General features: G+C 35.8%; 2 protein-coding genes across 3 annotated transcripts; one reads left to right on the top strand and one right to left on the bottom strand.

Annotated features, from left to right (window-relative positions):
- Positions 1–4532: 4532 nt before the first annotated feature.
- Positions 4533–13410, top strand: LOC133878366 (hydroxyproline O-arabinosyltransferase PLENTY-like). Of its 2 annotated transcripts, none has more exons than XM_062316908.1 (9): positions 4533–4815; positions 5209–5806; positions 8208–8275; positions 8364–8565; positions 8890–8987; positions 9099–9168; positions 9257–9328; positions 9540–9653; positions 13086–13410. In XM_062316908.1, exons 2-9 carry the CDS (start codon positions 5429–5431, stop codon positions 13155–13157), a joined length of 1074 nt encoding a protein of 357 aa, XP_062172892.1. In that variant the 5' UTR covers positions 4533–4815; positions 5209–5428; the 3' UTR covers positions 13158–13410. The 2 variants fall into 2 exon arrangements, with proteins under 2 accessions (XP_062172892.1, XP_062172893.1); XM_062316909.1 differs by lacking the exon at positions 4533–4815 and adding an exon at positions 4861–5019.
- A 598-nt stretch (positions 13411–14008) lies between these two features.
- On the bottom strand, positions 14009–18067 carry LOC133878364 (non-specific phospholipase C2). The gene is made up of 4 exons (XM_062316906.1): positions 17536–18067; positions 15840–16447; positions 14707–14886; positions 14009–14479 (listed from the first exon to the last, which is right to left on the bottom strand). Exons 1-4 carry the CDS (start codon positions 18012–18014, stop codon positions 14169–14171), a joined length of 1578 nt encoding a protein of 525 aa, XP_062172890.1. The 5' UTR covers positions 18015–18067; the 3' UTR covers positions 14009–14168.
- Between the last annotated feature and the right edge of the window lie 2505 nt (positions 18068–20572).

Raw genomic sequence — 20572 nt, forward strand, 5'->3', positions numbered from 1 at the left:
CCAAAAGGTAAATAAGAAAAGAAATAAAACCGTAACTCTGATCCCTCAAGGAACCTCTTTGATTGCTGCGAGTTGTTGATTTTCTCAATTGGGTTTTTAGGGTTGGTTTTCTAATCCTCTACCCCCCCCTCCATTTTTTTTTCTTGGGTTATAATCCCCTGTTTGGTTGCTGAGAAAGTGTGATGTGATTTCTCTGTTTGATTGATTTTTTCAATTGGGCTTGCCATATCCTTAACTTTGTGATGGTTTTCCTGAGCGTCACTAAAGCCCTTAAATTTTCTCTACTGACTATATATTAGCAATGAATTTCATTATTAGCACTACATGTGCCGTTTCTAATAGCACAAAAAATTGTCGCTGAAAATGCCTCTCATAAGCCAATGTCATTGCTAATGATGCACACATTAGCAAAGACATTCTGTCGTTGCTAATGGTGCACACAACCGCGAAGACAATGTCGTCGCTGGTTATATAGAGCATCGCTAATGATATTTGGTAATTACGTATCACTCCATGTGGTATAAAAATTTCATAAAGAGTTTTTGTAGTAAACTATAATTATAAATCACTCTCTGAACACGTTTTCCGTCCTCCAAGTTAACATAGTCCGTTAGTCAGCCACGTCATACCGAATAGGAAATTGACACGTGTCAATTAGTTCCACCCTTGCTAACGTGGACGGAACAAAATTTGAACTTTAGGGGGCGAAGTTGTCTTAAGAAAAAATTGAGGGGTCAAAGTAAAAAAAAAAAAAAAAAGTTTCAAACAAATTTAAAGGCTAAAAAAACCTATTTAACATATTATTTTATATTTTTGTGGAGGGGTAGGACCTTTCTACCTTGGAAATTGATCATCTCCATTTCAAATAAAACGAAACGAGCCGATTTCTTATTTTATAAGGGGTAAAATAGTCCAATTTCAAAATAATTTAAATTGGACTATTTTATCCCTTATAAAATAAGGAACCGGCTAAAATAGATAAAAGGTGGATGCTTTATGAACATGACGTAGATACACATGTACACGTCTCATTGACTCATAAAGTGAAAAGTTAGTCGAAAGAACTTTACACACAATAACCAACGCTGCGGCATACAATTAAGAGATTAAAGAAACCTGCAATCATGAAATGCAAATGGAGGTGTTTGCTTTGTAAAGTTATTTGGCTTTTTTCTCTTCTACTTTTATCAAGGTATTGCTCTACGTGGGATTCCCGAATCCCAATTTCCCACCACGCATCTATTACATTTTAGTATACAAAAGTTGGATAATTATTTATATATAGGACACCCAATATCCTCGTAATTAAAATAATGAAGCAATTTTTTTTTTTTAATGTATCGGTCGTGTTTGATCATTGCAACCAATTAAATTATCATGGTTATCTGGTTTTCCACTATGTTAAGGAAAAAACAAAAACAGTTTTTTCTTGTGTAAAATATCACAAATTTGTAAGTTATTTCGAGAATGTTAGTACAGTTTTCGGTATAGTGTAACAGCTCGTCCAATGATGATTTTCACGTCCCACGTTTACTGCAAAACAAACAAAGTCAAGAGAACACGCCATAGGTTGGGCAACATTCATTCCTCCGATGCGTAAGTCAATATCTCTGTGTAAAGTATGTTTAAGTGTAATTGTATCCGTCTTGGTTTCATACTTGAGATCTAGCTCTATTTGTATGCTAAGTGATAAGTACATTTGTTGTTTTAGGGTTGTCGCCTTCTCTTTCCCTTGATGTAGGAGCACCATTAGACTTTGACTTTGACTCAGAAACCTCTACCTTCTAAACTAAGGTTTTTTTCTTAATAATATCTAAGCAAGATTCAAGGCAACAAATCTGGAATTAATGTCAGTCCCGAATTTTTAGGAATAGGGCGTGATTCTGAGACATTCGGAATCGCGTATAACGGATTCCTGATTTGACGCGCTAGTTCCGAAACAATATCTTTCTGAGCCTCCTAGATATTTATCCTTGCCGGTTCTTATATGGTGGTCTACGGGCTCGTATTTATGATTGAGTTGATGTGGGCTCAGAGACTCATAATTTTTGGAATGGGTCAAGTCGAATGAGATTATCCCCAACAGAAAATGACATACAGAAAATAGGCAACTACAAAGATAATTACTAGAAGTGTTGCACATTAAACTTTGAGAAAAAATGCATTGATCTATCTTATTAAAAAATAATTATTTTACCGTATGTCAAATTTGAAATATGTAGCACTAGCTGCCTAGTTGGATATAAAGCCTTGTCATTGAGGCTGCAAAAAGTTAAGTTGGCTGGATCTCGATTCTTTCTGAGTTAAAAATAAGAAGAATCGATGGTTATGTAAGATGGTCCAATCAAGAAGGAAATGCAATAGGTTGTATTGAGATTCGATATTGTACCACATGCGATACCTTTTTACTGTTATTTGGGAGTAACAACAAATAATAATAACAGGAGGAGAAAAAATTTCTAGAGAGAGACTCTCGAATCTTCTAGAGAGAGAAACCTTTAGTTTTCAGTTTGCTTGCCAGGGGAGGGAGGCTTCATGCCTTCCTCCTCCCAGTCCTTGGTCCTCCTAGTCTCTAGGAGGTTTTGTTTCCTCTATGGCTAGCTAGTTCCATTGGAGGTTAGTTTTCTCATTGTCGTTAGGGCAGGGAGTTTTGTTCCTCCCAAACTTGTTCCGGTGGAGGTTTTGCTCTCCTAACCCTTATGGGTTGAGGAGTTTGTGTTCTTGTTTTCTTTTTTTCTGACTGAAAAGCCTTCATGCAACATTGGTTTGGAGGATCGGCCACTCTCCTTTGTGTCTCCAGTGGATCTCTAGCCGTGCTTCAACAAATTATTTCTTTGTGGGCTAGATCTGTAATTTTCTACTAGGTTTATCATGACACTTGCTTCTCTGCTGTGTTCATTGTCGCCAACTGGTCCGGCCGTCTCAAGCTGGTGGTCTTGCCGCTCGTTCTTGCTGGCGCGTGGTCTGCACATGTGGGGGTTCTCTTTCTATGGTTAGGGGCGTGTGGGTCATGCCATATTTTTTAGGCCATAGCTGGTGGTGGTTGGTAATTGGCGGTGGATGTGTGCTGTTTGGGGAGCCTTAGGGGACGGCGCGTGTTATGCATGCGCCACCTCAGTAGGCAGTGATCTTCTTCTTTGATGCTGGCAGTGTTGGTTTTTTGGTTGTTTGAATATTCTCTTGTATCTTCGTTTTCACAGTGTGTCTATGTAATGTACAATTTTTACTGGGTTATTTGTTGGCTATGGTAACTAGATTAGCCATCTTTCTTGTTGAGAGTGTGCTTAATTGTAAAGAGTGGCTTAAAAGGGTGTCCTTGTAATTTTGTGTGTTGTTTAGACAACTGCTTTTAAGTCAAACTTGGTTCTGACTTAGGATATAGAGGTCTCTTTGTATCTCTTGTCTGTCTCTGTAATGCCTTTTGGCTTTATTTAACAATAGATGTAACACATGCTACTTGTTCAAAAAAAGAAAAAACAAATAATAATAATAATAAATAATTTTTTTTTTTTTTTTGAAAAAAAAAAAAAAGAAGAAGAAGAAGAAGAAAAAAAAAATAGAGGGTGTTTTAGGGTCTACCGCGTTAGGGAGAGAATAGTTTAGGGAGTCCATCAAGAATACATTAATAATTATATTTGCACATCTATTTAGCTCAAAAGTTTATGCTCATAAAATTTGGTCTACTTAAATATATTAACTACTATTTTTCTTTATAGTTTTTTAATGTGTGACATAACACTAACAAAACATTTTTTCCTTACGTGTGAGTCATTTTCACATTGACTCAACTGCTTATCGCATTTGAGTCATTTATAAATTCAGTAGTGTTGTGCTTACAAAAATTGCACCACTAGCTTGTGAGTGGTTTAGTCGCCACCTTTAGCCGAATCTAAAGGTGACTCGTCATAAGATGGTTGAGTCACCCCCTTTTGAACAAATTTAGGAGTGGCCGAACCACTCAAAGCCATGATAATAGTTCAGCCACCCCCGAGCCACTCCTTCTAAGTGGTAAACCACAAGTCATCCATTTTATTTTTATTTTTTATTGTTATGATTTGGATTATTCATTTGGAATGAATCACACGTATAAAAATAAAAAAAGAGTAATATTACTATTCACATTCATTTATCTCCTATTAAATCACTTAAAATAAAATGAAAAGTATAAATCCCTTAAATCGTGTTATCTCATACTTTAACATAGATTTTATCATAGGCATACTAAAAATGTATGAGTAATGTTACACATATTTTTATTTTTTTATATTTTTAGGTGGTTTTTAAAATTATTATTGACTTTAATATAAATTTTTATTAAATTTTTATCCGATGATGATTTTAAAAGACACGTAAAAATTTAGATACGTCGGAATTTATAGAATTCCTAAAAATCATCGTCGGATTAAAATCACCGGATCTCCGTCGGTATAATTTATAGTTTGGGTCGCAGTGGCCGCATAGATAAGAACAAAAACGGCAATATTGCTGAAAAGAAAAAGAGATATGAACTAGGAAGTCGTATTGGGATCACTTTTTTATATTTGGGTCGCAGTGGCCGGAATGAAGAGACAAAAATAAAAAAAATTCCTCATTTCCTCGTCCCAATGTCGATGCAAGGTCGTGGGCCTCGTGGCTCGTGGTTCATGTATATGTGCATATTTCCTGACACGACTGGCGACCTCATCAGCTTCCACCAAAGTACAGAGAGAGTTCCACAGGTCATTCTACAAATATTCCAATGCAAACTTTTCAAACCTCCGCGTTTTCTAGCAGCCGTTGACAAAGTCTGTCTTTGATACCCGTTCCACACTTCAGGTATTGCTCCTTTTCTTGCACATTTATTTCGCTTTGCGAAATTTGTCAGTCGTACATTTGGGTGCAATTTATTTTGGTTTATTGCCTTCAATCTCTGTCTCTCTCGCTATGGTTGTTACGTTCCTGTTCTGGATTGAGTTTTAGTTGTGCCCAGTTGGTTTCTTTGAAGCAAAGTCTCAGATCTGTTGTGTGAACTGCATATAGGTCTGCACTCCTCTTGATGTATGAATTATTCTTTTTATTTGCTTTTGAATATATGGGATTGTTTGCTGGTATTTTTTTTACTAATTGTTCAAAAAAGAGAGGAGATTTCTGTGTTTCTTTTTCTTGTTAAATAGTAGCTATACTGGTATCACGTTGACTTATCATGGCTTTCTTGCAATTGTAATGCAGGATCTGTGCTTGCAGTTTTCTGGGTTTGTGATTGACTTACTAAGAATTTAAATAAAGGCTGTGTTTATTTGTTACAATTGTATGCTGGAGCTGTGAATTTGAAGAGGTTTTGTGGAATTAATTAGTTTATATTCGAAGGCTGTCGTAGATAGGACAAATTGGGCTGAGTTGACTTTTAAGTATTTGTAATTTGATGTTCCTATAATAAGACATACAGAAGATGATTGTAAGGAAACACATGGGGCGTGCGTCTCCAATACTTTTGCTGCTTTTGACACTTGTGTTTTTCTTTGCAACTTATAATTTGTTAACTCTGATAATACGCAACAAAGCTTCCAATTTGGGGAGTTGGGTGGTGGATGGGGGGAAGAGATCAGGGGATTTGAATTCAAAATTTCATGTTGCCCTTACGGCAACCGATGCTCCTTATAGCCAATGGCAGTGTCGTATTATGTACTACTGGTATAAGAAGGTAAAAGACATGCCCGGATCTGACATGGGAAAGTTTACCCGAATTTTGCATTCTGGAAGTCCAGACAAGTTGATGAAGGAGATTCCAACTTTTGTGGTTGATCCTCTTCCAGAGGGCTTGGATCGGGTGAGAATCTTATTGGTTGTTGTATCTCAGGTTCTCTTATCTTTTGTTAAATCCATCTGTACATTATTATTGTAATTCATAAGGCTTTTGAACCTATTAAACTCTGAAATATGCTTCTTCACATAGCAGTTTTTATCATTTATCAGTTTGTTCCTTCAGCTCATCCAGGCAATGAGTATTTTTGTCGATTTGTTGTTTTAGTATAGATCTTTTCTCATTAAATAAGTGTTAGGTTCAAGACATGTTTCCATGAATTTCCAATTAAATTCATAGTTAGAAAGTTAATGAAAAATATGTTTGTCTATAGAGAAATCGATTAATGTATCGTATGCAACAAATTGTCTGTTGCTTCATTGTTTTCATTGAAATCAGAGTTTGAGAAAAAGGAGCGTCTATAATTGTAAAGCTTGTAAGCTATATGGCTGTGTCCTTTGAAACCTTTGTACAACATATATTCAGTCTTTCCAAAGTTCTCATCTAAGAGAGAGAGAGAGAGAGATGATATAAGAAAATTAATGAAATCAGCATCCTGTACTTTTTAAGGAATTTAGAATTTCCAAGTATCCACATTCTGTTGCGAGCATAATGATGCTGGTATTTTGATACCTTTTCTGCAATCTAATCTTCCCAAACAAATATGTACTCTTAACTTTGAAAATGAAGGACAAGAGTTCTCTTGGCCTTCATTTGATTAGGATTCGAAGTAGAGGATAGTTGCAATTGTGGGTGGAAGCCGCAGAACTAGAATTTTAGGTGGCTTGGGGGGGTGGTAAAAATTTAATTTTGGAGGGCCTATCTCATAAAAAAACATAAAATTTGAAGGAATTTTTAAAATTTTGTCAAGCATATATGTGGTTTTGCCCCTGGTTGCAATTTTTGTTGATTAAACTTTGGACTTCTGTTTGAATATCATGACCGCTAAAGCTTTTGGCAAAAACATTTGGCTGATTTTCTCACAAAATAACATCATGAATTTCAGAGAAACTGCAGATTCCATGGCAAAAAACAAATTATCTAGTTTATTCAGTTTCATCCTTTGAAATGAGGCTGCATACTCCTGCCCTTGGTATATTTGTTCTCTTGCCTTAGAATGTATTTGCATTTGCATGTATGATAATTTCACTTATTTTTTTTTGATAAGTTTAGTTTTATTGAAAGCGTAAGGCGCCCCTACGTACACTGAAAGTATACAACATGAAACACCTAACTAGAAAAGGAAAAAGAAGCAAGAAAATCAGCAAAGCTGATGGATAAAGGGTACAAAAAAGCCATCGACACTGAAATACAGCGTATGGAGAAACAACTCTAACATCTCCTCTAGGGAGCTCTTTAGGTTCTCAAAACACCTAAGGTTTCTTTCTCTCCAAATACACCAAAATAAGCATATAGGCACCATCTTCCAAGTTGTAGCGCTCCTTGATCTCCCAGACTTCCACCAACAAGCAACTAGGTCTAGCACACTCCTAGGCATGACCCAAGAAATACCAAAGCGAGAGAAAATGTTGTTCCACAGAGCGGAAGCCACATCACAATGCAGAAGAATGTGGTCCACTGATTCCCCATCACGCTTGCATAGGCATCATCTGTCTACAATGATTATGTGCATCTTCCTGAGATTGTCCAAAGTAAGGATTATACCTAGAGCTGCAGACCAAGTAAAGAAAGCTGCCCTCGGGGGTGCCTGAGACCGCCACACACTCTTCCAAGGGAACCGAGTTCCTCCAGAACACGTCAAGGAACCAAAATAAGACTTAACCTTGAACACACATTTCTTGGAAGAGACCCAACTAAGGCAATCTACCCGATCTCTATTCACCCTAGTAGAGTCCAAAACCTGGAAGAAAGAGGTAAAAACATCTACTTCCCAATCATGCGCCTCTCTAACAAAGCTCACTCTCCACTGAATGGACCCGTCCAAAATCTCCATATTGTTAGCCACTGACGCATCCTTCACCCGAGCAATGCCAAAGAGATCAGGAAACACCTCTTTCAGAAATTATGTATGATAATTTCACTTATGAAGCCTAATCTCACCTAGTAAGGAACCAATGTGGGACTTAGCACCCATGAGTGCCTTATAATCCATCCACTCTATTTGGGTTATTCATTTTCTCAATTTGGGACTGGGGGTATCACAATCTTTCCGTCTTAAATCGACGTCAGGGTTCATGTCATGCAATGCCTTAGCACTACATGTTATTACTAGGTTGCTTATTAGTTTCTCTTTTTCATTGCGAGACAGTATCAACATAACCAGTAGTATAGCTGATATGCGTTAGTTTCAGCCTCATTTCTTCTTCTTCTTCTTCTCTCTCTCTCTTCTTTGAACTTTTCAGCAATCAGGGAATCCTGTTTGAATGAATACTTAATTATTAATATTTAATTTTAATGTTGTATCCAGGGTTATATTGTTCTAAATAGACCATGGGCTTTTGTGCAATGGCTGGAGAAAGCAACAATTGAAGAAGAGTGAGTATCATAACTTTAATTTCTTAGAAATTGTTTGCTCTTTCCTTGATGGAAACCTGGAATCTAGCGTGTTTTGTGGTCGATGCAGATACATTCTAATGGCAGAGCCTGATCACATTTTTGTAAAACCTCTACCTAACTTGGCACATGGAATTCAACCAGCAGGATTTCCTTTTTTCTACATTAAACCAGCTGAGCATGAGAAAATAATTAGGAAATTTTATCCCAAGGAGAATGGTCCTGTGACTGATATTGATCCAATTGGCAATTCTCCTGTAATTATTAAAAAGGTAAAATCTTTTATCACAATTGTGGCGTGTATACTGACCTGACTGTGATTGATAAAGCATTTACGGTAATTAATTCATTAAGATTTTTATTTGAATTATCAGAAGCAATTGAGAACAGGGTTTCAAACCTAAGAAGGTGCAACATATTATTACAAAACAGCATTTGAAGAAAAAGAAGAATGAGTTCCATAAGTAGTTTTAAAAATAAAAATTGCCCTTCTAGTCTTTATCAGCAGAGTTATAGTTGTGTTGTTCAGTAGGCTGACATTTTTCTTTCGCTGTGATTGTCTTGTAATATGTTATTCACTAAATTATCTGCATCAGTCCTTGCTGGAGGAAATTGCTCCCACATGGGTTAATGTTTCCTTGACAATGAAGGATGATCCAGAGACTGATAAGGCTTTTGGATGGGTGCTTGAAATGTGAGTATTATTTTAGAATATCTCATCTTAGTTTTATTTAGTGGATGGTAACTGATCATGACATTGCTGATTTATCTTGTGATGATGTTACCATTTCTTTCTCGAATTAAGGTATGCATATGCTGTAGCATCTGCATTGCATGGTGTGCGGCATATTCTGTATAAAGACTTTATGATACAGGTAGGAATGATGCTTGATGATCCTTTTTGTCTTGACTATTTCATGAACTCATAGATAGGCTTTAACATGCATCATTTTGAGTTTCCAGCCTCCATGGGATCTCGAAGTGGGAAAGAACAACATCATCCATTATACTTACGGATGTGATTATAATTTAAAGGTGAACAGATCTCTCTCTCTCTCTCTCTCTCTCTCTCTCTCTCTGTAGCTTACCATAGAAGGCCTGATTGTTTGATTGTGATTGTTAGTTTAACTCCTTGTAGTGGTTCTAGAACATTTTATTTATTTGTTCATTTTTTATACCAAAGTCTTTTTCACCTAGTCATTCATTATTCCTTGAAGTTATTTAATATATGTTGGTAATCATCCAGGGAGAACTAACATATGGAAAGAAAGGCGAATGGCGTTTTGACAAGAGATCATATCTTAGTGGTCCTCCACCAAGAAATCTCTCCTTACCCCCTCCAGGGGTTCCTGAAAGTGTGGTAAGTCCATTACTAATTTTTATCTCTTAAAGCTTATTTGAGAAACTAGAAAATGGAGCCAGTTCGGTGAATGACACATTCAGTTGACAAGTTCCTGTTTCTCAAACAGCGTACTCCTTAATTATCATTATGATCTTGTTTAAAGACATTACTTGAACTGAAATTATTGATCATGTGTGACAACTTTACAAAGTGCTAAGCTCAAGATGTTGGATGCTTATACACAAAGCCCATGTGTCTTAAGAGATGCTTCATAATTAATTTTGTGGCTCCGATGAATATAGGCCCCCAACAAGATTGTTGTCGCTGTTAACCCATCTAGTCCGCAAGTATCTAGCTTCTCTTTATCATTTGTCAGATTTCTCTTCATATCACTTCGTTGATTCTCTGATTTTCAACTGTTCATAATCTGTCAGTAGAACCTTTTGGTGTTTTGTTGGTAAAATTTTAAATTTCTGGTTTTCTGGAAGCCTAAACTTTGGGCTAATGTATTTTTGCCAGATTCAGCGACTGTAATTATGGATTGCTGGTCTAGCTGGTCTAAAACTTCAATCTTTTTTCAGCATTGAGGTGCCTTCTGTCACAGTTTGTTTTGATAGTTTTTACTGCCCGCAAAATAAAACAATGACAAATCTGAAAGGTTCATAAAGATTTATGGAAGTCGCAGAAACAATAGAAATGGTCCTGTTACTGGAAAATTGGAAAAACTACACTTTTAATAATTTGAACAAAAACTGTGTTTGTATAGGTGTTATAATTTGGAACCTAGCTTTATTATATGATTCCAATAATTTCTTTATATTTCTGTCAAACTAGGGAAGCATTAGTTTTTGGTGCACCACAGTAAACTGTATCACCATGAACCTCATGATATTCTTCATGTTTGACACTAAGATTGATGGGGTAAAAACAAGCATCTTGGATGTACCATTACAACACAAAACATGATGAATGAGCCACAAAGAATGGTGAACTATTTTTTATCATTAACTATAAATCCTCGGTTTGTCTCTCAAATGTGATCCTTCACCTCTCAATATACTCAAAGATGCGTCTCCCCTTCTCATTACTAGATCTTAATACAAACTAGTTCATGGGACTTTGAAACTAATGGAGATGCAACTCGTGAAATTGGAGATGGATGGGACAATTTGCAAGTTTCGATAGTTAGCTAGCTAGATTTATTGAGAGGAATTCTTTTGTTTCTAAGCCAATGGTGTTTTGGATACTTCCTATATAAATAGGAAGTGGGGGGTCAAGTCATGGGCTTAATGTCTTTTCTGGTATATGAATTGTGTTTATCTAGCGAAAAAGAGAGTTTTTATGAGAAAGCGGACGAAGCATCCCATGTGTGAATTTGTATGAGGATATCATGCCAGCAAAATGGACCAAGAGTTTTTAAAATAGGGTCTCCCAAACCTTTCTAACCTTTTCGAATACCCTTTAAGAGATTGGAGAGGAAAATTTTTGATGACTTGGTTTCTTAGAATGCTAAACAAGGAGACAACATGAAAGTGCTATTGATGAGAATTACGGAGGACAGGATTGACTGTCCCATTTTAGCATATACAATTATAAATGGATCTATATTCTAAGACCTCCAAATGGGTTGATGCAGACTACCCTACTGTATTGGAATTCCTCTTCTTCCAACATGCAGATGAGGAGACTGGCTGTGGAGAAAAGTTGATGTAAGCTGTGTTGTTAAGGACCAACAAATCTGTGATCAATAGCATGGTCTAAATAAGCTCTTTTGGTTATTTATGTACAGAGCATATTTTCGTTAAAAAGTTTGTGTTAATTTGAGGGATAAAATTAAGATTCCTCAATTGATTGAAATCATATGATCTCTTTAAGGAGGAAAATTATAATCTCAAAATGCATCTGCATCACCACATTAAACTCTACTGATTAGGACCTTCAAATTTTCTAAGCACATAGGTAAGTTTGTTAAAGTTTCTTTGCTGGGATAACATAAGTACTCATTAAGAGCTCAAAAGTAATTAATAGACTCCAATGTGTTATGTGACTGATTAGTCTACTAGTTAGACTCCTTTCTAACTGGGTTTTAATGGCTGTTGGTTGAGAAACATGAAGGATAATGTGCCTGAATGTTCATGGGATGCATCAAAATAGACAAGATTTGTTGCTTCAATTAACTGGATTGAGATTTTACGTGAACAGGAAGTTTATGCAGTTCGTAAAAGCTTTATTTGATACAAGTGATAGGACTATCATATTAGGGATTAGGTCCAAAGGACCTGGCAAGAGGAGAAACAACGAAGCAGGTCCTTGATGAAATGCCAATCAATTTTAACCTGAGGATCAGGACTAGGATGCATTACTGGGTAGTAACATTACTGTTCTTTTGGGTAATGCCAATAATGGTGGCTTAGATGTTGATTAGTTGGTAAAAAAGGAAGGTTTGGAGGTTTGGAGAACATAAGATGATTGTGTTTTGTGCTTTGCCTTTATGAGAGTGTCCATGGTGGGAGAGTTGAACCACTTTTTGCTTTTTAATATATTCAAACTCGTATGTACAAAAATGTGTAGATACAAATGTATGACATGCATATATAGAATTCTACGAATCCTCTTTAGTTTTATATTGAGGTCTATCCTGTACAGTTATTCAAATTGGGTCAGTAATCGATTTTTGGGTTTCGTTTTAAACCTAATCGGTTACTTCCAATTACGTGAATCACTAGTTCAAACCGCACTTAAAGGTAGGGCATTTCCCATTTTTATGGGGCCCAAGCCAAGTATCACATTGCACTCTTATATGTGTGCATAAGCATGCCCGCTTTTTTAGCCCTAATATCGACATTGTGATTTTGCTTGCCAAGGAATAGAAACTGATAAATGGAAAAGGTGCCTCTGATGAATATTTAAATATTTTCAATTTAATTTTATTCTCTTCATCCAAATACTATGGTTCTAATATTTATTTTTGATTACTGATATTAGCATGCTTAGGCCATTAAACATTACATACCCTTCTAATGATCATTCATTACCCCCCCTTAACCTTTTGGACAACATTCTTTCCATTTCATTAGTCATTTTATGGCCAAAATTTTATTTTATTGCATCTGATAGTGTATATGATGCCACGTCATTTCAAATTTTTAAATAGTGTGGTAATATATTCACCACATGGCATTATATATATCAGTAGATATAACAAAATCAAATTTTGACCATGAAATTGAGAGGATCCTATTCCATGCCGATTATATATTTAAATGCAACTTATGTGATCTCTCTCTCTCTCTCTCTCCCCCTGAAATGAAGAGGATCCTATTCCATGCCGATCATATATTTAAATGCAACTTATGGGATCTCTCTCTCTTTGTGAAATGGAGAGGATCCTATTCCATTTGCCGACCATATATTTAAATGCAACTTATGTGATCTCTCTCTCTTTTGCAGGTAAGACTTGTAAAGATGGTGAATGAGGCTACTGCAAATATTCCTGGATGGGACACATTAACCAGTGACTGACCAAAAGGAAGATAATAAGCCCATGGCTCCTTTGTTTCGGTACTGATCGATATCAGTGACTGCCAGCGGAGCCATTATTGAAACGAATTGCATATAACAAAATGAAGGGTATAGGTAAAGGAAAGGAATGGCTTTGATGAATCAAGCAATGGATCTTTTTCTAGAAAACAATTTTTGACATGTAAACATGAAGGGCACTATTCTTTTGTATATCCACGTGTTAGGTTTATTAGATGAGGTTTTGTTTTGAGCCTTTGAAAATCTTCAGCATTCAAAGAAATGAGTTTGGTTTACTAAAAGAGTACTGCTACATACTACATTTTTATTCCACAATTATTTTACAGTATTAATGTGACGGTTTCAACCGACCTTTAAATCAGTCATTATTAAAAAATATATATATTTTAGGATTAATTGAAACTGCTACGTCAAACATTGTGAGATACAAATGTGGCATATAACACTAAAATGAGATTTTGAGTTTGGTTAACTTTTTAAACAGTCACCATGGTAGTTGGGTAACAAAGCCACAACCATGGCTAGGTTACTAAGTTGCCATGGCAGTGGTTAGGTTTTCTAGCTGCGGCCACAGCTGATCACGACCCAATTGCACTATGGTCACCCAACCACCATGATTGGACACGACCTAACTTAGGCAATGGCTAGGTCGCTCAGCCGCCGTGGCTAGGTCATACGTACCTAGTCACAAAATGAAAAACAAAAAATGTAACTCACAAAGAAAACAACATATATATATATATATATATATATATATATATATATATATATATATATATATATATATATATATATATATATATATATATATATATATATATTTCTTGTGGACATTTCAAAAAAGAATTCCTGGCTTGACACTGAAATTTTATTAAATCAGTTGCCTTGCCTATTTCCTTTTTTGAATTCCCCTTTCTATGTAGTTGTATCTAAGCAATTGTTGTTTGTTCTGCACATTTTACAGTCTCTCTCGTAGACTCGTACAGCATCCTCTCAAGGGCTTTTGCTTGAAGATTTTGATGGCCTTGTAGTGAGAGAGGGCCTCATTTGGACAATTTGTTCTTCATCAACTCCCATCCTCTTAGCAAGACGCCCAGCCTCGAAGAAGCGTTTCACTGCATCATCTACGTATTCTTTCCCTTCCCTCACATTCATTTCCTTCCCTATCTTTTCTGGGTAACTTGTGAGGGTATGGTCTCCTTTTAGGACTGCCGCCAGCTGCAACAGCTCTTGCTGGAATTCACTCAGCTTGGCATTCTCGTTAGCCTCACCATTTTTTATCTTCACTGGGGTAGGTAGTTTCTCTATTCAAATAGCATAACAAAATATTGTGATCAGATCAAAGAGACATTTAGTTAATTACAGTTGAGGCCGGGATCTGACCTGTTTAATTAAATAGATCAGATTATAAAAGTTTACGTATATTATCTTATATTCTTGTCTCAACACGACTTAAATCTAATACGTTATGGAATACGAATTGTCAACCCCAATTGAGATAATTAATTAAGTCAAGTATTGTACGGCTAACCTGGACAATCAGTTCTGGGTTCTGTCCTTGTTTGGACTATAGCTTCGAATGTGCCTGCCCATTCATCCCTCTTGGTTAGAAACGGTGAGGACAGGTTGTAAAGCTTCTTCACTGTTGCTGGAATCGATGAGTGATGAAATTCTGATGTTGGAAATGGTGAACCATTGGGCCCATGAACAACTGTAACATGATCATCATGCATCACAGATTATATATACATGTACTACGAACCAAAATACTGGTTTAAATTATATAAATAAAACATGAGTTGGTATTAATTGCATGGCCAAGAGGCGGCAAATTTTGGCTTTGAGCAGGATATTTCTTTTTCAAACTTTCACATTATGCATGCTGACAAGGGAGGTAAAAGACGAACAAAGTAGGTCCACATTCCACGTTCTGTCTTCTATCGATATAAATATAAAGCAGTGTGAAAATGGCAGCTCCGACAGGGCCTGATGAGTGATGAGCCTCACTCAAAGACATAAAAGATAGGCAAAGTGAAGATATTTCAGTCAGATTAGGGCCAGAATGTACGTGTTTGGAAGAACCAAGAAGATTTTAGATGTACGTGGGACCGATTATTAATGCATTTACCTTGCTTTTTACTTGAGCTAAGACATGGGAATTAAGTTAGCTAGCGATGTTGACAACGATCGACAAATTAAGATGTACTAACTAAAATAGACAGGACTGTCTCATGGGAAAAATCATTTTCATGCCTAGCTACCTACAAGGCTCCTGCTGTCACACGTAACATGCCTACCTACAAGGTTCCTGCTGTCACACGTAACATGCAATGCAAAAGTATCTAATTAACGTGGTTTCAATCTCGTGTTTATCGAGACAGAGCTACAACATAATAAATTAGTTCTCATAATGCTAATACAGGTCAACAACTAGTATATACGTAAAAGAGTCATAGGTGTAGCATTATTCCTAGAACATGAATATTTGTTCATCAAAAAAGATATATATATATATACACACATATACTATACAAGAGTTTAATTATAATGATAATAAGTCTTTTAATTAAAATAATTAATCTCAATTGGGTAAAGAAAGTTTGGTTCAAATTTGAAAGTAAAATCAGCGTAATCTGCATAAAACCAGAAAAAGAAATTAATTACCAGTGCCCTTCTCAATCCAAGGTGAGACGGCGATGGTAGGGACCCTAACGCCCAATCGATCAAACTTGAAGTTAAAGGGCTCGGGCCCCACGATCCCGTCCGGGTTGGGGACCCCACGCACGGGCGTAGGGACGTGATCGTAGAACCCACCATGCTCGTCGTACGTGATCAAGAAAAGGGTCTGGTTCCACTGCGGGCTGGCTCTGAGCGTCTCGTACACCTCCTTCACAAACCTCTGCCCCTCGTACACGTCGTGCGACGGGTGGTCGTCGTTGGCCGGGGACACTTTGAGGTTGAAGTAGCGCTGCTCCACGACAACGTAGCCCGGGAGCTTGCCTTCCTTTGCATGCCTCTTGAACAATGTGTCGTAGTCGTGGAACCTGCTAACGTACTTGAGCTTCCTTAGGTTCCTGTAGAACAGCGTGGTGGGGACGTTCTGGAAGTATATTCCGAAGGATATTCCGGCGTCGTCCAGGTTCTCGAAGATCGTTCTTTGTGGGAATCCCTTTTCGAGGAGCCGAGCAACGTTGCTGATTAAGCCTGCTGAAGTTGCTGAGTGCACGTAAAGCCGGTTTGGCTGTGTTGAGGTGGGTATGGCAGCAAACCACCTATGTTTAATGGAGCCAAATTCCGACGCATGTTAAGTCCTCAAAAATATATTGGACTTGTTTGGTAGGAGAATTAAAACAAATAATTTTATACTACATTAATAATTTTTTATTATTATTTAAAAAAAAAATTATAAAATAAAATTTTTTTAACTTTTCTATACAAATTCCTTTTACTTTATATCACATCTATCGCTTTCTAACTCTTATTATCAATTTCCTTTCTCTTACGGAACGAGGCAATTAAAAAAAAGACATGCTATTGGTCCTCTATTATTATTATTTTTTTTATTAAATTTGTAAAACCTACACGTAATGCTCTGCATCCCACAAATCTAATGGTAGGTTTGTTGAAAAGGACGGTAGAAGAATCAATGAAGAATAAAATAATCATTTTTCTATTAAAAATGATTAAGAAGTAATTAATCATATACGTGGGCCAATTGTTGTACGAAAAGTACTATTATTATTATTTTTTTTCATTTTTGAAATTTGTTTAGTGAAAGGTACATGGAAGTAAAGGTCTTTATTTCATAAAATAGTAAGAAATACTATTTATTAAATTGATATATGGCTCATTATCGTTGTCATAACATCTCAGTCATGTAATCTACTAAATAACATTTCTCTAAAATAATTGAATATAAATTACTCCACCGAATGTCATATATATAAAATTATCCCTTGGCATGGTTCAAAAATTAGATCATCGTAAAAGAGATTAAATATTTATAGTCTAACCCAAATGGATTTGGATAATTGGAATATTAAAGCTTTAGTTCATTTTACTTGTTCCACTAATAGGTAAGTAAAAAAAAAGAAAAAAAAAAAAAAGAACTTCTAAGAGATAACTGTCACTTTATTAGACTTGCATGTAACTAACGGCAACAAATCAGTTTGTAATTAATTTATGTCCTTAATTAAAAGCTCAACAATAATTAATTCTAACTATTTTCATTTACTTTCACCATTTCTCCTCATTTTCCAAGATCCAAATTAAAAAATATTGGGTTATAAAAAATTCTGTTGGTGAATTGATGCTTAATAAATCCATATATAGCTTGGAAAATAAAAAGGAACTAAATTACCTGTCAAACACTGCAAATTCCGAAACGAGTGCTTTATACACGGCGACCTTGTCTGGTTGGAAGCCATTCATGACACTCTGAGACATGTTGGTGGTGTTATCCATAGAGTAGGCCTGTTGGGCAAAGCCGTTCATGGGAGCCGGATCGGCGACGGTGTTATCGGAACCGAAAATTTGTTCGCGTATGGCTTGGAAGGAGTGGCCGGGATCTGGGTCGACATAGTGGGACTGGTTGTTGAAGAAGAAGCGCTTGGAGTTGGGGTCAGTGACGGACAGAGCATTCCACTCGGTGCCGTCGACGCCGTTGATTTCCGGGTTGATTTGCTTCATCCAGCCGAGCATGTGGTCGAAGGACCGGTTCTCCATGACGAGCACGACGACAGTTTTGATTGGGCTTGCATGGGTTGCGCTGTGGAGGAGTAAGAGGAGGAGAATCGAAGCTGCTTTGGAAGCCATTGAAGAAGCTGTTTTGGTAGCCATTTCTCTGTAGAGAGAGAGAGAGAGAGAGAGAACAGGTTGTTTCGGCCGAGTCGAAAGTGAGAGCACGTGAGCTGCTTTTAAAGGGTGAATTTTTTTTTTTTTTTTTTTGGAAGAATTTTAAAGGGTGAGTTGTGGCCTGTAATATGCTTTCGTATATGCACCAACTTTTTTTTGTTGTCCCGCCTCATTGACACATCGACAGATCGAGCAGTAAATTCAGGGTTAATTTTGTTTAAGGGTACGAAACTTTCATATTTCTTTTTTTTGAAAAGATATCTAAATTTTAAACCATCTTAATTTAGAGTAATTATTTTTTAAAGTGCTTCAATTAAAGGTCATCCGTTAAGATTTTTCGTTAAATCCTATCAAATTTTTTAAAATACTCATATTTTTTTAGAAGAAAAAAAATATATGAAAAATTCGTTACCTTTAAGTGAAGTTCTTCCAATAAATTAAAATGTTATAGCTAGCCTTCAATAATAAAGTTAATTACTCGGTGTTTGAGCAATAGGATTTTATAGGGTTTACGATTCAATATATCTTAGGTTTATTATACTTGATTATAATTTCTATAGTTGATAAAAAAATAAAAAATAAAAGTTCCGGTAAATATTTTTGTCAACGGGTGCGAACTCGTTAAGAAATAAAAGCTCTGCTTTCAACTATATATATATATATATATAGTTTAAGAATACCTCCATATTTTACTTTTGAGACATCTGTTTCGGTAATTTTAGAAGTATTAGGAAAAGGAAAGCATAGACATGAAAGGACTTTGACATATTTTTTAATTCACCTAACAATTTCTGTATATTGAGTAGACCAAGAAGCAGGATTCTTTTGTAACAGCTGATAAAGATGTTTACAAATTATTCTAAGACTTTCATAATAATCGGAAATATAATTTAGACTTCCTAGAAATCTTTGTAACTAATTTTTGTCTTTTATTTCATCAGGAAATTTATCTGTCAATTGTAAGGATCTATTTATGGGAGTAATGGTATTTTGAAATATATTATGGCCAAGAAAACGAATATTATTCTGAAATAAATTTTGTGAATTCCTTATTGGATACAATTCATATCTGCTCCTAAATCCAATAAAGCTATAGTTGTTAATTGAAATTCACTATTGATTTTTAATGTTATTTCTAGGTACCATTTTTGGAAGAGGACTTTATCTATAAGATTTATGAACAAAGCATCATTTGGACCCTTAAACTGTTACATTTTAGCAATTTACATTTTAGTAGTTGACGTAGCAAATGTTACCTAAACTATTACGCCAGTTTATAAGCGTAATAAATATCATATGAACTTATGGGTTCTAAATTGTCGGCGTCGGTTCTTTCTAATATTTTACACTTTTTTATCCTTTTTTTATATATTATTTTTTTTTCGTTCCTTTAAAGAAGTTGACACTTGACACCCTTGAAGTGCAAAGACAAGTAGAAAATGGTGGTAATAAAGATGAATTATGTCCTCGTTTGGAGATTAGCTGGAAACCAGCAGCGGTGGGAGTAAGTACTATTTGAAAATATATCAACGTCAACGAAAATGAAAGGCACGTGCTCCCTGCAAGGCATGCCGAGGGCGACCCTTAGCCCTCTGATTTACACTCTAAACTGCGGTTTTTTATTCATGTTCAGACGAGGTTGGACTCCGAGGTACGTATATCTATGTCTATCCTCTCTATTCTTTAATCTTTTCTCATTTAATGTGGAAGTATAACTTATATGAAGTTTGCAATAGATCATTATCGTCGAATAAATAAATTCATCTTTGTCTATATCATATATAAGAATAAGATGTTAAGCAATTGGGATATATAATACTTTATTTTTTTTTGTGTTTCCCTAATTGAATAAGAAAAAAATGGTTAAAAGGGAGAGTCATTTTCACTTTTGATTCAAAAGGAAAAAGAAGCGAACGATATTATTAATGAAAAAGAAATGAGTTCCCCTACAGTAAATTCAAAACAAACTAAAATAGCACTGAAATAATTACAAAATTCAATAAATTGATCAAACAAATGATCCGGTTCTATCATTAGGCCGCGCAAGGGAGTTTGAAAAGCTAAAGGAGAGCGGATTAAGACAAACCTTTCTGCACCCCCATATAATACTTAAATTGAAAAAATACAATTTCAAATTCCCTCAAACTACCAAAATTTCAAAAAAAAAATAATAATAATAATAATTCATTTTACAAAAATTTCAGATTGACATACTGATCTTTTTCAACACAGTAGGAAGAAGTATTGTAAATTATTAAAAGTATAGCCTTTTATGGAAGAAAAAAAAAATGAAAAAGAAAAAGAAAAAGAAAAGAAACAAGAATGTTGACACTAGAAAGAAGGGTGACTTATTGGGCACCTTTATTATTTGTACTTTTGCCGCATATCCCTTAGCTGTCACCTATAATCGTATTCCCTTTTCCGCTCTTTTTATCATCTTATCCACCTTATTATTACGTGCTTTAATGATTGGGAAATATGCTCGAAGCACACTACCACATAAAGAAATAAGTGCGTGACATGATTATGAGCTACTTCACCCA

This window comes from Alnus glutinosa, chromosome 9, assembly GCF_958979055.1.
Source record: "Alnus glutinosa chromosome 9, dhAlnGlut1.1, whole genome shotgun sequence".
NCBI classification, from domain to species: Eukaryota; Viridiplantae; Streptophyta; class Magnoliopsida; order Fagales; family Betulaceae; genus Alnus; species Alnus glutinosa.